The 15510-nt window shown below is 34.7% G+C and overlaps 2 protein-coding genes across 3 annotated transcripts in view; one reads left to right on the forward strand and one right to left on the reverse strand.

Annotated features, from left to right (window-relative positions):
• LOC108721258 (lachesin) overlaps nt 1-11966 on the forward strand; it is a 53731-nt gene extending 41765 nt beyond the window's left edge. The window contains exons 4-9 of one of the 2 annotated variants that reach the window (XM_018445712.1): nt 2645-2891; nt 6602-6775; nt 8999-9127; nt 9401-9536; nt 9789-9946; nt 11125-11480. In XM_018445712.1, the coding sequence (XP_018301214.1) occupies nt 2645-2891; nt 6602-6775; nt 8999-9127; nt 9401-9536; nt 9789-9946; nt 11125-11480 (1200 nt within the window). Of the gene's footprint in view, nt 1-2644; nt 2892-6601; nt 6776-8998; nt 9128-9400; nt 9537-9788; nt 9947-11124 lie in introns of both variants that reach the window. The other variant, XM_018445713.1, reaches the window with a different exon arrangement.
• Nucleotides 11967-13515: 1549 nt separating this feature from the next.
• Nucleotides 13516-14759, reverse strand: ksh (transmembrane protein 167A-like protein ksh). Its single transcript, XM_018445633.1, has 3 exons — nt 14624-14759; nt 14216-14331; nt 13516-14129 (listed from the first exon to the last, which is right to left on the reverse strand). Exons 1-3 carry the CDS (start codon nt 14624-14626, stop codon nt 14024-14026), a joined length of 225 nt encoding a protein of 74 aa, XP_018301135.1. The 5' UTR covers nt 14627-14759; the 3' UTR covers nt 13516-14023.
• Between the last annotated feature and the right edge of the window lie 751 nt (nt 14760-15510).

Raw genomic sequence — 15510 nt, forward strand, 5'->3', positions numbered from 1 at the left:
CTGTGTCGATGTTATCCTTCTTTGTATTTATTCTCTTACTTATATCTTCTAACATATTCATCTTGTGTAAAATTAACTAAAAAATTTGAGTGGACCGTTTGGGACATGTGATTTATGTTAAATTTAACACATTTTTCCAACTGTGTGTGAATAATTCATATATATTGATTTATATCATCAGTATTTCATCTAACATCTCAAATAACCTTTAAATGCATGTTTAAATGGTAAATTTTCTTTCGAAAAGACAAAATTTTATTGTTCTTTATTGCACGATATCGTTCGCTTAGTTAAGTAAAGATTACTCTAGCAATCATCAAAAGTAAACTAAGGTAACTTCACAGTCTGTCCGCGAAATAGCACTTGTGTAGTTCTTAAGGTTTTCAAAAAGATCATAATATCTTCTACAAGGGTGACACATTTTGAATTGTGTCGTTTTTATACATAAAATAGAGAATCTTCTACAAAAAAACATTTAGAGTTAACACAGTTTTAATAACTGAAATTTGAAGAAGAAATTGTTTAATCATGTTAGTTGATCAAAGTAAATTGTAAACTATTAATGATATTTCAAGTTATGTCACTTTTGATAAACTATCGGGATTTGTAAGATATCGAATCGTCAAGTTAAAAAGGATGGTTTTTAAAGATTGTGAAATGGAAATGACAGAAATGATAATTGATCATGTTTCTAAAAGTACACGTACAGTATTTTTCAACTTGACAGAGAATTATTGACTAATCCAATAATATCGGCAAAAAGAAAATATATATATAGTATGCGCCAAAAAAAATGCGACTCTCTTTTAATCACTATTATGTTTGCTGAGTGTGACACAGTAACGCAGTGATTGCAATTAAAGAAAATCGTATCGAATAAATATTTGGTAGGACAAAATATTTGTTATAATCAAATTTGCCCCCGTCCACTCACTTTATTTAACTAAATCGACAACTGAAGTGTTAATTGTGAGAGTCGCATTTTTTTTGGCGCATATTTAGTCAATAATTCTCTATCAAGTTGAAAAATAGTTTTTCCCCTCTTTTGAAAAACTTAATTTTTGAGTTATATCACTTTTGAAGTAAGAGTCTGGATACGTCTCTACGTCATATATAACTATAACTATATGATCAATCCTGTATCAACGCGTGTCAAATGGACGGTGTATTAACGTGCGTCTTCAAGGCCAATTAATCCTGTTTTCAGCGATCACTCCTTCGTCTAAGCTCACCGCTGAGGTTGTGGCGAGGTACACGTGTGTCGCACAGGTGTATAGGTAACATCAGTCCAGGTTGTGCCTTAGTGCGGCATGTAACCGGCCACACGCGTATGGCCAAAGATGGTTATATGGATCACACAACAGTCACTTGAGATTAATTACCAAGTGCATCGTTAGAGATAACGCGACGAAGGCTGGCGGCGGTTAAGTGAAGTGATGGTACCTAGATACGACGTTAAATTGAACCTTTCGTCGCTGCTGATTCCTGCAATGCCGCCGCCAACCGCACCGGCCCGACCCAACCTCGGGGTGCAAGCCGGTACAATATGCGTACTTGCCTAAAAGCAATTACTGCCGACGTGCACACATACATACACGTACGAATACACACACGTGAGCACTTGACGATAGCGCGCGATATAATATTGTTCGGAGAGCATCTCGTTCATATTGGCTTCGTCAAACCCGTAGCGGGACACGAGCGAAAGACGATGTTTGATGTTAATCTCTGCGCGGTTGCTGAATATCATTATGGATTATGCACTGAACTATCCCAACTATCCCAAGTTAATAATAGCTTGGACCGATAGAAAAAAATATAAAGCAAAATGTGTACCAGCAAATAATAACTGAATCTAGATTATTTGTATCAGTAAATATGAATTTTCAAAATATTCAAAATGTGTTTAATATACGTATACATTTTGATATATTAAAATACTTATTAGAAGAAATGATCATTTACTTGTGATCTTACAATTTTCATATTTTTCTTTCATTTCTAAAGATAATCCTTGAGAAGTTGTAGAATTTAACAATATTCCTTAAGCGGATATTCCCACTGGTGCATCTACTCCACTAACCTTTGGAAAATAAAACAGACGTTCGCGTTCCATTAAAGTCGCGTAAAAATAACATTCCGCAACGGGAAGATAACTTAAGTGAGGTAACGTCGTTCCTCCAATAGTGATCTTCCCTGTTACTTTTTAAAGCAGAAAGATTAGTTTCAAGTATCGCAGAAAATTTATGACGTATCATACTTGTTTATTTCTTTGGCAGAGAGTTATTATATTATTTGTATTATGCGTATTATTTGTATTAAAAAAAATAGATATCAAATTGCACAGTTGCTATTAAATAACGCAGTAGCAACCAAATATTCTATACGTTTATCCCGGTATTCGTGTGATTATAGGAAGATAATTTATGAAACCATTGCCGGAAATTCCTCAGCATTAAATTCTCAATGAAATTTCAATTTACGTAGGAGGTACCGGTATTCATTCAGTGATTCAAATCCGTAGTCGTTAGAGAGAAGTAATCTTTCCAGTTGATTCTCCTCAGTGATCTTTGATAAAAAATTCGCGAAATCTTTGTCATTTCTTTTAAAGAAAAGTCTCGATATCGTTATCATTGTCCCGCAGGTGGGATGGCTACGTGCCGAAGACCAAACAATTCTATCAATGGGCGATCGTAAGGTCATCCAGTCGACTCGATTCTTCGTCACTCTGGAGAACGCCAAGACAAAGAACCAGACACAGTCGCGGGAGGACGAGGAGGCCACTTGGCAGCTGCATATTCGGGGGCTAAAGGAGGCCGATCGTGGTTGCTACATGTGCCAACTCAACACCAAACCTATGTTGAGCCAGCTGGGATGCGTGGACGTCCTAGGTATGCCTAATTGCACGCGTTACGTCGCATTCCGACCAACCGGCCAGGTTTGCGGCTGTTGGCAGAGACGTCACGTACGTACGCACGCACGCACCGCGTTTCCATTAGGCCAGGTCGGCTTTAGGGCCGGAAAATATGCGTGCCTCGCCGCTGGAGCGACGCGTTTGAATAGGCCATAGCACACATATGCCATACGCATGGATGTCGCGCAATACAGAGAGATCCCTCGTTACACATATCCATGCAAGATGATGACATGGACACAATGTGTAAACTGTAGTTGTAGTGCTATATGCTTAGTAACTTATGGTTGGAAGAGATTTCAAGAAACCGACGTTAATCCACTTTAGAAAGTTTTAAAATCTCAGTCTCCAAATATCAAATCCTTTAATTCCATCATGAAATCCGTTAAATAATTTGGCATGTCCGCCGTGAGTGAGTTAGTTGAACTAACTTAATTTGTAACACGTGTTCCCTTCAGGAAGAGGATGTAATATCGATTCGAGAGAGTTAGTTTACAAGGAGCATTATCGGTCATATAAGAAACGCTAACGGCTGCGCTTTAATTTATAGTTTAATTAAACGCGATAACAAAGTTCGAAAGTCTACCTGGCAGAAAGTCTATCGATGTTCGCTGACTGCGTCGCTGAGCTGATGGATGCTCATACTTTGTGGTTCGTACGCAAATGTCGAACTAAATTGTTTCTATCAAATTTACATTATCTTCTTTTACTCAACTACAGCTACGAAAACTATACCTAAGTTCTAAAGCATCTTGTTTGAAGTACAGAATGTAGGTGAACCTTCGCCTTACGGCGATTGATAAAGGAAGGTTCAAAGTTTTTTATCTACAATTTAGAACCTTATAGTATCAATCATACAGATTGTCACAAATTCCTCATTCTAAAATTCTATAACTTTTCCTTGATTTCCAGACAGAAATTTCATGATTTTCTCCGATTTTTAATATTTTGAAATCTTTTTATATTTCCTGATTTGGAAACCGTTAAATATTTGGTTGAGAGATCAATTTAACATATAATATAAATTGATGTTGCTGACATTGTTTTAATTGTTAAGTTGATAGTATTCCAAAACTGCAGATGTGATATATGTATGTTAAATTTTATTAAAGTCAAGAATTTTAATTTTTCAGAAAATTTTACAAAATTCTCTAAATTTTTCTGACTTCCCTGACAGCTTTTAATTTTCCTGACAATTTTCTGACTTCCCTAATTTTCAGTTTTGTGGCAATCCTGTAGAATCATCCAAAAATTTTCGCTTCGGATCTAAATAATGATTCGTTGCTGCAGTCGAAAGTTAAGTATATCAACGTAATACATGCAACTTTAATATTTGCTTTAATATTTACTCTGCGCAGTTTATACGTCGGTAGTAGTGTCTTAAACGAAATAACCCCGAATATCTGCTTCAATTTCAACACAGAGATGCGCTCAGTACGCTCGTTATGTTCCGTTATGGCATAATTTCACTTTTATATCACGATGGACCGACTCGCGAATAATATCATCTATTTTGTGCGTTGAGAGAGGATGAACCAGGAATGCGTTCTATCGCGTACATGCGCGCTTATTCGCTTGGACGCCAAAAAGCGGTCCCTCGTTGCAGAATGGAATGAAATTCCTTTAGGTAGAAACACGAGAAAATGTCATCTCTCTTTTTTTTTCTCGATTCTGTACGCAGTGTACGTTATATCCGCGACATACTTGTTCGGCTTTGGATCATAGTAATTGAAACGAATTGAACGGCTCTTCGAATTGGATAGAATTCCATTAGGAGAACCATTCCCTGAGGAGAGATGTCCCGCCAATATTTCATTTCCGTCGAGTGTGACGGGAATGATTTCAAGATGACTTTTCGGTCGTCTTCACAGCAACGTCTTGGTTAAATCGTGTTAGAACGACGGCAATACCGATTCTTTATAGTCCACGTACCCGCCAGTCTTCGTCCGCGACGTTCTCTTTCGGAAATCGGAAAGGGACGTCAGAGAGACTTATATGAAGATATATTGTTTCATGTGGCACGCGATTTCGATTCCATTCGTAAATTGTTTCTTAGACAATAACGCGTGACATCGGGTAAAATTATGTCATAATCCTCGGACACGTGTTGAATTTGTGACAGATGAACGTACGTGTGTGGTATCGGGAAATTCGTTTCATTCTATGAAGGTTTATATGATATAACGATCGGTGTACTTTACATTTCGTACACACAAACACACGCACACACACAGACACGCGTAGTTCAGAAAACGTGCTTGTTACTCGACTGTTTTACTATTCTTTTGTTATCGAACTTTACACTGCTCCCAGCGTCCAATATAATAGCAAAATGAAATGAGTTATGATATAAAATATTAATTTAAGAGTTTCACGATTGTTTTTTCAAGCGCAATTAAAATCTATGTGGAATTAATTTTCCGTATTTTATGAAATGAAACGCCAAATGGTTTATTCCGAAAAACATACCAGTAACAGGAGATTAATTTAACAGAAAATGCGTATAAGGAATTATGTCGGTGGAAATATTCTTGTTCCACAGTCATAAATTTTTGATAACATATTCTTCATGGTCCTTGTAATTCACCATGATATATTTGTTGTGTGGATTAGATAGTACTATTCGTGAAATAACTCTTTCTTATCATGAGTTGATACTTTTTACACAGCTTATTTTATTTTATCTTATTTTATTGTATATTTTACTTTAGATTTATTTTAATACATATTTGCATAGAAACGACACTCGTATTCTCGTATCTTTTTCGATACTGAGCTTGGTTAAACAATCATATTACTGTGCGTCATTTGCAAATAAAAGATATAAACAGCTGTATGTCGATTTGAATAAAAGAAGCCAAAGAATTCAGCTTCTACACAGAGAGAATTTTCTTTTAAAAATTACTCTGAAAATATGGTAGTTGTGGTACAATACAATATTTTAAAGATTTTTACCATGCACAGTAAAATTGATCAAACTTATTTTATATCTAATTGTAGTTTTATTAATGAATGAGAGAGATTTAAATTAAAATTCTTCGATATACAATGTTATTCCATGATGGTCATATTTTGTCAGGTTAAATTCTAAGAAAAAATTCTCTCCGTGTATAATACGTAAGAAATTTTTCAAATTTTATTTTAAATTCTGCGTATGCACACGAACAGTGAATAATGTTGAAAATGGTAATGATATAAAATAGTAATTTTGCTAATGGTGATGACGATAATGGTACTCTAAATTCATAATATCGAATTATATCCAATTCGCGTTATTTTTAATTATTTCTATAGTTGTCACTGTTCCTCTTTATATTAATTTAACTAAAACTTTTTATATTAATTTAACTGAAACAATGAAATTAAAAAATAATTTAACTCAAGACATGTATTACATCTGACTTAAATTAAGTTTATTATTTAATAAATGCATATGTCAATAACAGATTCTATTTATTTCAAAAAGCAATTTAACAACAGAAATGGATTAATTTATATTTTGTTACAGTAAAGTTAAAAATAACAAAATATTATTTAACTGAAGGAGTTGGGTTACCATCGCATCCTTTGATTGTTTAACAGTATAATAATATTTCTGAGTATAATAATATTTCCAGTCATTTAATACAATTTTAAACGCGTTATTATTTCACCTGACGAAATATTATCCGAGCTCTTTTCTTCCAGTGCCGCCTGACATTTTGAGTTCCGGCACCTCGGACGGCGAGGTATCCGTTCTCGAGGGTGAAAACGCCACTTTGTCGTGCAAGGCGTCCGGACGGCCACCGCCTCGCGTGTTCTGGCGGCGCGAGAAAAGTGATTTCATACTTGTTAGGGGTGTTCACGATCCGTTGACACAAGGTAAGATATTACATCAAGACCCCGAGACTCAAGATTGTTACTTCCGATCTACGTAATCGTCGTCTCTTTATAACAACACGCCTTGTTACGTGAAACGTGCGTTTGTTCCCGGAATGAAGTGTCTCTCCACGAGGAAAACCACAACGCGAATTAATTATTCCCGTCCCTATATTTACGTCGTATAATGCTGTTGTGGATTTAATTATGCATCCATTATAATTGAGTTTACACTCAATAGATAATAGAAATTATCTAAAATTTAAAATGAAGAGAAAAAACTCTCTTGCTCTTTTTTTTTTTTTAGAAAAAGCAATACCTATATAAATCGAATGTTACAAAGCTTCAAAAAATGATGAACAAATAATCTCATTTTCCATTGAGCTATATAAAGATAAAAATTTAGAAAAGATCTCTCCTCTTTAATATTTTCGCAAACGTTTTAATATCTTTGCTTTTGCGCCATTAGAATAATCCCGGTAATCCGACGTGTCTCAATCAAATAGTCGAGCGTTTTAAGGGGATATGAAGACATCGTAAATTCGCACACGTAGGTGATCTCGATCGAAAGCAATTACGGCGGAACACGTTCCATCGAATAGAGATTAGTTTGTCCGCAATGACTTTCAATATCCTTCGGGCAGGTCGAGTTCCGCTGCATTTCGCAAGATATCCACAGTCCAGGAATTTTGTGTAGTCGCTGGTTGGCACTCGGTGGATCACACCGCGAACAGATCGACCGATTAAAAGAAATACTTGCAATATCATACGAGTGCCAGCGACTCACGCGAAATTAAACGAGTGTGCTTGTACAACTATTGACGTTCGATTGAAATGATTGACGTCGTGCTAGAGAGACAAATTTTAGCAATCGATTCCCAATATAGCTCGATGCATCCAGAAGGGTGTGTAACGTATAATACATACTTTTAGTACTTTTTTTACGGTACTTTTCAATGAAAGATTTTTAAATTCATTGTATATTTCATTTATCAGTTATAGTTTTCGAAGCTTCGTGACATCGTTCGCGATGTATAGATTAACCGCAATGTAAAATGTGTATATAAATTATTTTGATTTATACACAAGATGAATTTAAACAATTGCACCAATTTTTATTTTTTACATCAATGACATTGATATATTGCATAATAAAAAAAACTGTTGTATAATATTTTAATATTATATACACTACAATTAATTATATTAATAATATCGTTAATCATTGTTAAAATAATGAAAATTATTGCATTTTTCTAGATATAATTTGCTTTTGCAAAATGTCCCGTTATTTGATTAACAATTAACGAAAATCTGGAGCGCAATAATTAAATTCCAAAATAAAAAGACTATTTCCGTACTCGATAATGCAATCAAACATGCGACAATTATTAATTTAATACAAGTGAATACGGTGCTGTACGAATTCATCAGATCAAATGCTGTCAGATCAAATCAACGCATCTTGTATATTTTTGATCGATCTTATTAAACTTCTGACACATTTTATCGTGAACGTGGAACGACACATTCCATATGTGATTTATGTCGGCCGTTCGTTCGATAATATGATTCATTATCTTTCAGTTATTTGAAAAGCGTCTATACTGCGTGTGCACGCTAATGCAATTCCTCATTGGATAATGGAAATTGTAAACACATAGTAGAACATATATTTTCAAAATTTCGTTATCATTCCTTGCTTTTAATGATAAACGCTACTTCCACAAAATATGATATAATCATGTAACCTGCGATGCTGAAAATTCTTCTAATTAACTAGATTAATTTATCGCTGTCATTTATGAGCTATGATCTCTAATAACATTTCTATTCGTTTAATACGACCATCGATCATCGTTTTCATCAATCATCCCAAAATACAAGTATTATGGCAAGCTTTGTTAATACAACGGCAATAAATTTAAAAAAATGTTATATGTATGTCTTTAGAGTTTAATTAAAAAGTGAAATGAGGCTTAATTAAATTTTAATTTAAGCAAGTTCACATATCCCTTATGACAGAAATAGTAACGCGAAATTGTATCAGCAATGGTAATAAATTCCAGCGACAAATTTTGCTACACATTCATATTCTGCTTATCGTTGCTTGCCTCGAAGGCGTATTTCGCGAATAATTACTCAGGCCACGTTAACACGTTGGCTTATATGGTCGACGAGGGAGCAGCTTTCAACGAGATATTCATACAACGTACGATTTTCTAGTGGACAACCTGTCCGGCGAGAGGCTAGAATTAACCAGGGTAGACAGGAGGCAAATGGGGGCTTATCTTTGCATAGCTAGAAACGAAGTGCCTCCGGCGGTCAGCAAGAGGGTTAATCTAAAAGTAAATTGTAAGTACCTGAAAACGATTTATAGTCAACACCATCAAATCAAGATTGAAATCAATTGATAGTCAGACAAATCCAATTTAATGATTATTCTTGTAACGGAAAATATGTATTTTAATAGCATTATTATGCTAACGAGAGACCGAATCGTTGAAAAAACACAACGTAATTTGCATTAGCAAAAAAAAAATCAAAAATTAAATGAAACATAAACAGCACATGCTAAAATTAGATTTCTCATTTCTATCACATTCTCTCATTTCTTTACCATTCTAGTCCCTCCTAGCGCTAAAGCACCCAATCAGCTGCTCAGTTCTCCCTTGGATACAAACGTGTCGCTAATCTGCTTAATCGAGGCTTATCCCAAGACGATTAACTTGTGGATGCGGAAGGAGCAAGTTATCATGAGCGGGTATGTGCCGAGACAATATTGACAGTTTGGTCTACCGATCCTCGGGCATAGCTCGAATCCGTTGTTCGACAATCTCCTTGGCGATAAGAGACAAAACGTTTCCGTATTGCTTTTTGTTAAATCGCTCCTGACCTCGGCCACAGCGATTTCAGATATCGATCATGGTGGATTCGATTATTCTAACGAGACGTCGAATAACGGAATCTATTCTCCCTATCGCGAATGTTAAACGTAAGTGATATGTCAATTCAGAGGCAGATACGAAATCGACGAGCAAGGAGATCCCGACGAGGAATGGAAGACGACGATCGTGTTGAAGATAAGACGCTTGGAGAAAACGGATTTGGGTGAATACACGTGCTCAGCCTCTTCAAGTATGGGAAAAGCTGAGGCGACTCTCAGAGTATACGGTGAGTAATCATATACATAGGTATAAGAATACTGAATATATAAATACGTTATCATTTGATAACAATCAGGCAAGGGCCATCATAAATCTATGCTCAATAAAAATTCTTCTATACAAAAAGAGTACTTTTGCATGTTTGAAAATTTAGCTGGATACAGATCTGAAAATAAATTCGTTGGATTATAAAAATAATTACGTGAGAATTTCAAATATAACGAGCAATGCTGCAAAAAATGTTGACATTCTAGCAACCAGTTTAAGCTCTCTGCGTAATTATTTTGTTGGCCCAACAAAATTATTTTCAGACCTGTATCTAACTAAATTTTTACTTCAGCAAAACCGTTTTTTCCATACAGTATAGATATGATTGATATCGCGTATAGCGTTTTGATGACGCACTAATACAAAAATAAAATAAATAAAATTTCAAACATAATTCAAAGTAATATTATAATTTACTATTTTTTTCAAATGCAAAAAGAATAATTTAACTGTTTTTAACAATATATGTCTATAAAAAGAATAATTTTATTAAAGTATCTAACAATTTAAATACAAGTCTGAAAATAATTTTGTTGGACTATTATGAGTAAAACAATTATGTAGAATGCTCAAACTAATTGTTAGAATGTCAAAACTTTTTGCAACATTGCTTATCATACTTGAGTTGCCTGCATAATTATTTTAATGGTCCAACAAAATTATTTTCGGACTGCATCTATTTAAATTTTTACTTAAACAAAATCATTTTTCTATGTTCAGATCTTCAAAATACGTATACAATATAGTTAAAGAATTCCATTAATTATAGAAATAAATTTTACATATATTGTAGCTTATAACATGATAAATAAAAAGTGTCATAAATATCTTACACATCTTTCACAGACTCAATCATTTTTTAACTATGGTGTATCAAAGATGCTCTGCAGAGAACACAAGTTTTTCACTTTTGATTAACCACAGCTCAAGAACATCTATTATTTTAGTCATGTGAAAACATTTCACCGAAATCCAATTTTTCCGTATAATTACGGGGTTCTTTATTATTTCCGCCAACAATATAGCTAAAGAAGTAAAACTAAAGAGATATGGTTCTAAAAAAAATAAAAAGGGTGAAAGCCCGAAAAGCGAAGCGTCTGGTGTTACCCTGTCCATGATTCATGTGGATATTTTCAGAGATCGAGCGCGCAACCGTGCCCAATCGGATCACCTCGACCAATTCGAAGCGACTGAACCGAGGCAAGTCAAAGTCCGGGCAAGGGACGATGGTCAATCGGGTTTTCCATCAGCAGGTGAGCACGCCGGCGATGCAGAAGAGCACCGCGCGATTGATTCACAACAACAGGTACGCGACCTCGTCGACCACCGCGGATCCGCGCGCTCCCTTAATCAAGGACCAGGGTACCTTCAAGCATAACAACCGCAACGATAACCACCAGAATCTCAAGGATCGCAGCAACGCGTCCGCGATCATCGCCAGCAAGCGGGTCGTCTTGCCGCTCTGTCTCGTATTATTCTCGATAGTGCGATAAGACGTAAGGTGATGAGAACTACGAGAACGACGATTACGACGATAGCTATCCCTACGCAAAAGGAATTACTCAGCGAGTCAGCATGAAATTGTGTTCATCGATCCGAGTAGCGAGGCTAAGCGAAAGGAACTCACGAGAGTCTCGTAAACGAAAAACGCGAGGGGGAAGAATTGTTAGACAACGACGACGAGGGGCTGATGGAAGAACTAACTGTTCCGTTTAATTAGCCAGATCAACGTTCTTAATAGCACGAGAAGAGATCGAAAGGGAAGCGCACACTTGGACGCTTTTACAGGGTAAGATCGTAGAGAAGCGAGTACTTGGACACGTGGCAGGGTGAAAATAGGGGAGGCGAGAGTTTGATCCGTTAATGCGAGCGAATGTTGCCCGAGATAACCGCTGCGGATTTTTACGGAAAGACGCTTACGAATGTATTTTTTATGATCCTTTTATCCGTTGCTAACGTGCGAAAAGTTCGGGGATGAAACGTGCTCTTTGGTTGGATTAAATATATAGTATTATCCGGATAATTTTAACTCTCGGACACTCAGTGCAGTTTATTTTAAGCTATACTATTTCTTTATCTTTTATTATAAAATAAACTTGCACTAATTGTATTATATCCGCAAGTGTTTTTGTTAAATATTATTAAAATAAAAATAAATATGAAAATAAATGAATGGAAATAAAAAAAATGATGGATGAATAAATAAATATAAAATAATATAAAATAAAAATGAATAAATCAACTAAAATTGATTAGTGAATGAGAAAAATATAAAATAGAAGAGGCGAGCACCACTAATTGTTCCAGAGTTAAAAATATGAGGAAGAAATTTTTGTTATTGGAAGAGCGAGCAAATTATTCCTCTTTTTTTTGTTGAATTAATAGGTAACTTGGAGTAATTTTATAACATTAGCGTCAAAAGCCTTATATATGCAGGGTGTCTATCTGAAATGAGCTGTCACTGTCGTTAACGATGGGTAGAACCCGCAGAATTTAATCGCTTACATACAAAATGCAATCTTGACGTACATATTATATCTCATAACGACAGTGACAACTTAATTAAAGTGAACATCCGTTACGTTGCCATTATAATACGTCTTCATCAATGAATCACACGAACTTGCCAAGCAATTGTGCGATCGTACCCAAATGCAGACAAATAATTAGCATACTAATTTAGTAATTTGTATGTAAGAGATAATATCTTGTATGTAAGACGATAATATCTTTGTTTATTGTGATGTAAGAAAGCGAAATGATATTATACTTGGCATCATAGCGAGCGTTTCCACGTCATATCCGAAATAAGATCCATATCTATAGCACGTATAATAGCATACCAAACACTTTAGAGAAATATTATATATATATTATATATAGGTCACTTCGGTTATTTATGTATTTTTTTAAATTACCTGTAGACACACAAATACTGTACCTTATATGTCGGTAATGAAGCAAAACCACGTTATAGATATATAGCATAAGTGGTTAAACGCGAGGAATGACCGATATCGCTTTTTAAATAAAACGCGTTAAATTAAACTAGGCTTTGCCAGTTTTTTTTATAAGACACGCTCGGCTATCATCATAAGAATTGCAGATGTGCATTTTAATGATGATACATGTATATGATGGCATAGATGTATGTATATGTTATGTATAAAAATATGAGATGTTAACAGCAAATGATCTTATAATAATTTTTAAGCAATATTACAAAGATCATTTAGTTAATGTTCCTCGCAAAACTATGAACCATATCTTGCTCTGTAATTAAGACGATTATGTAAAGCGATATTAGCAATGTTTAACTCGGAGAGTATTAAGGTTGACAGAAGAGATAAAATAAGTCAATGATCTTAAACAGTTCTATAATGTCCATCAATATGGAGTACAAGTCTAATGGCCCATCTAGAATACACGTAGTAGCTTGGTTTAAGAAGTAAGAGTAAGAAATTGACCACAGTCGATTATTCTTCTCACATTCGACTGTGATTGGTCAATTTCTTACTCTTACTTCTTAAACCAAACTTACTTCGCATATTGTAGACGACGCTTTAGTTACATCGCATGGTTTACTGTCATGGAGAAGCTAGCATATCCCGCACAGAGCAAAAATGTGTTAAATGTACCTATCTAACGAACCCTGTATATCACAGAATGCTCAATATAATAACTTTACAATAACTATATTAAAAGAATGTTGTTGTTTATAGGACGGAAAAATATATTATGAGAATACAATGAGAAAATGTGCTCAAATTGGATGATATGGCTTTGAGGAGGAAAAAATGTGTTGACAAATAAGAAAAAAAAACTATCATGCATTTAGCAGTGACGTTCGTTTTGACTTTAAGTCTAGCTTAAACGAGTGTATTTTTTATGTATTATTGAAACGGCAAATATAGCTGTTTGTCAAAACTGCTTTTTATTTTCTCACATCTCGGACCTTAGATACATAAATATATATTAGGTTATAATTTTGGAATACACACCAAATGCATTGGTCAGAATGACCCATGTAAGAATGTTACGACCAAAATAAAATACTAAAGGCCATACAAATGCAACAAAAAGCCACATATGGACTCTTTCTTTCCCCAATCCTAGCACATTTCCAAAAAGTACCCTGAAAACTAAAATTAAGAATTTGTTAAATATACACAGAATATGTGTATTACATATATGAGTATATATTTAAGTGATAAAAATGTTTACGTACCCAACCTTTCCTAGCCGTTTGTCAAACAAATTCGGTGCCAGCGATCTAATGTAGGTACAGGTGCATATTAGCAATAATATTACAGTCAGTAGGCTCTGAAAATTAAATATGGCAGACTGCCAAAAAAAAAAAATACATTAGTATGTCTAAAAAAATATTCATCTCTGAATTGTAAAGTTTGTAACGTTACTCGAATGAATGTCTTGCAATAACTGTTTATCTATCAAATTAATACTAACAGAATCTCAATCGCCATATTCTTAACGTAAATAGAATTTTTTATAACAATAAATTTTGTAATTCGGATAGTTTCACTAAACTGAAAAATTGTCAAACGTCAATGACATTATAGGTTATACGAAATATCTCAAATATCAGTCACAATCCCAAAATATCAATCGCAATTACCATAATGTTGGAACGAGCTCGACTTAAGAAACTGCGAATGAATCAAGTCTGATAAACTGCAAATAAATCAAGTTAAAAATTCTTCAGTAAACCAAACAACATTTGACATCACTTTAGTATACGGCGCACAATGGCGCTGAATGGCGCGCATTTCGATTCTTCATGCGCATCAAGAAGACTTGGTATCAATCATGAAACTTTATCCCTAGGATGGAAATTGAAAAGTGAAATTTTTACTATTGGCTGCGTTCAGCGGACTCCAAAGACATACTAATCACTGATTGGTTGCTGCTCCGCTGCTTGACGCTTGCTGCGTCCAGTGTGAATTTGGCATAAAGGTTTGTTCGCGTCGCAAGCTCCAACTAGAGTCCTAGATTTATCAGAGAGGCGCAAGCGGCTTAAGTCAATATGACAAAAGTACTAGGAAGGGTACTAAACATGGCTGACATGCTATGAAACTGCTTTTAAACTGTCAAACAAGATAAGACAAAGTAATATAAAATTATATTTAAATGAATCGTATCAATTCTTTAGAGGGAATATTATGTATTAATAAGTCAGTTGATTAATTGTCATTATAATCGCTTTTGCGTATAACCTCTTAATTTGCAATGCTGTTAACGGAGTAAAACTTTACTCGATGGTAAAGATTCTCGATAAAATTACTCTTGAAATTAAAAAAAATATTATTGCATTACTCAGATAAATAATTCTGTATGATACGTAGAAGAATTTCATATGGTTTAATCTATGGAGTATTCCAACTGTTTGGAATGAAGTAATTTTAAAGTCATTTGTGATTGCTTGTTTGTAAATTAAAACAGAAATGTTTGAAGATAAGATATTGTATAATTGCAGGTACGATTGCAGTATTATGTTCTTACATT

This window comes from Mycetomoellerius zeteki, unplaced genomic scaffold (assembly GCF_001594055.1).
Source record: "Mycetomoellerius zeteki isolate Tzet28-1 unplaced genomic scaffold, Tzet1.0 scaffold164, whole genome shotgun sequence".
Classification (NCBI taxonomy): domain Eukaryota; kingdom Metazoa; phylum Arthropoda; class Insecta; order Hymenoptera; family Formicidae; genus Mycetomoellerius; species Mycetomoellerius zeteki.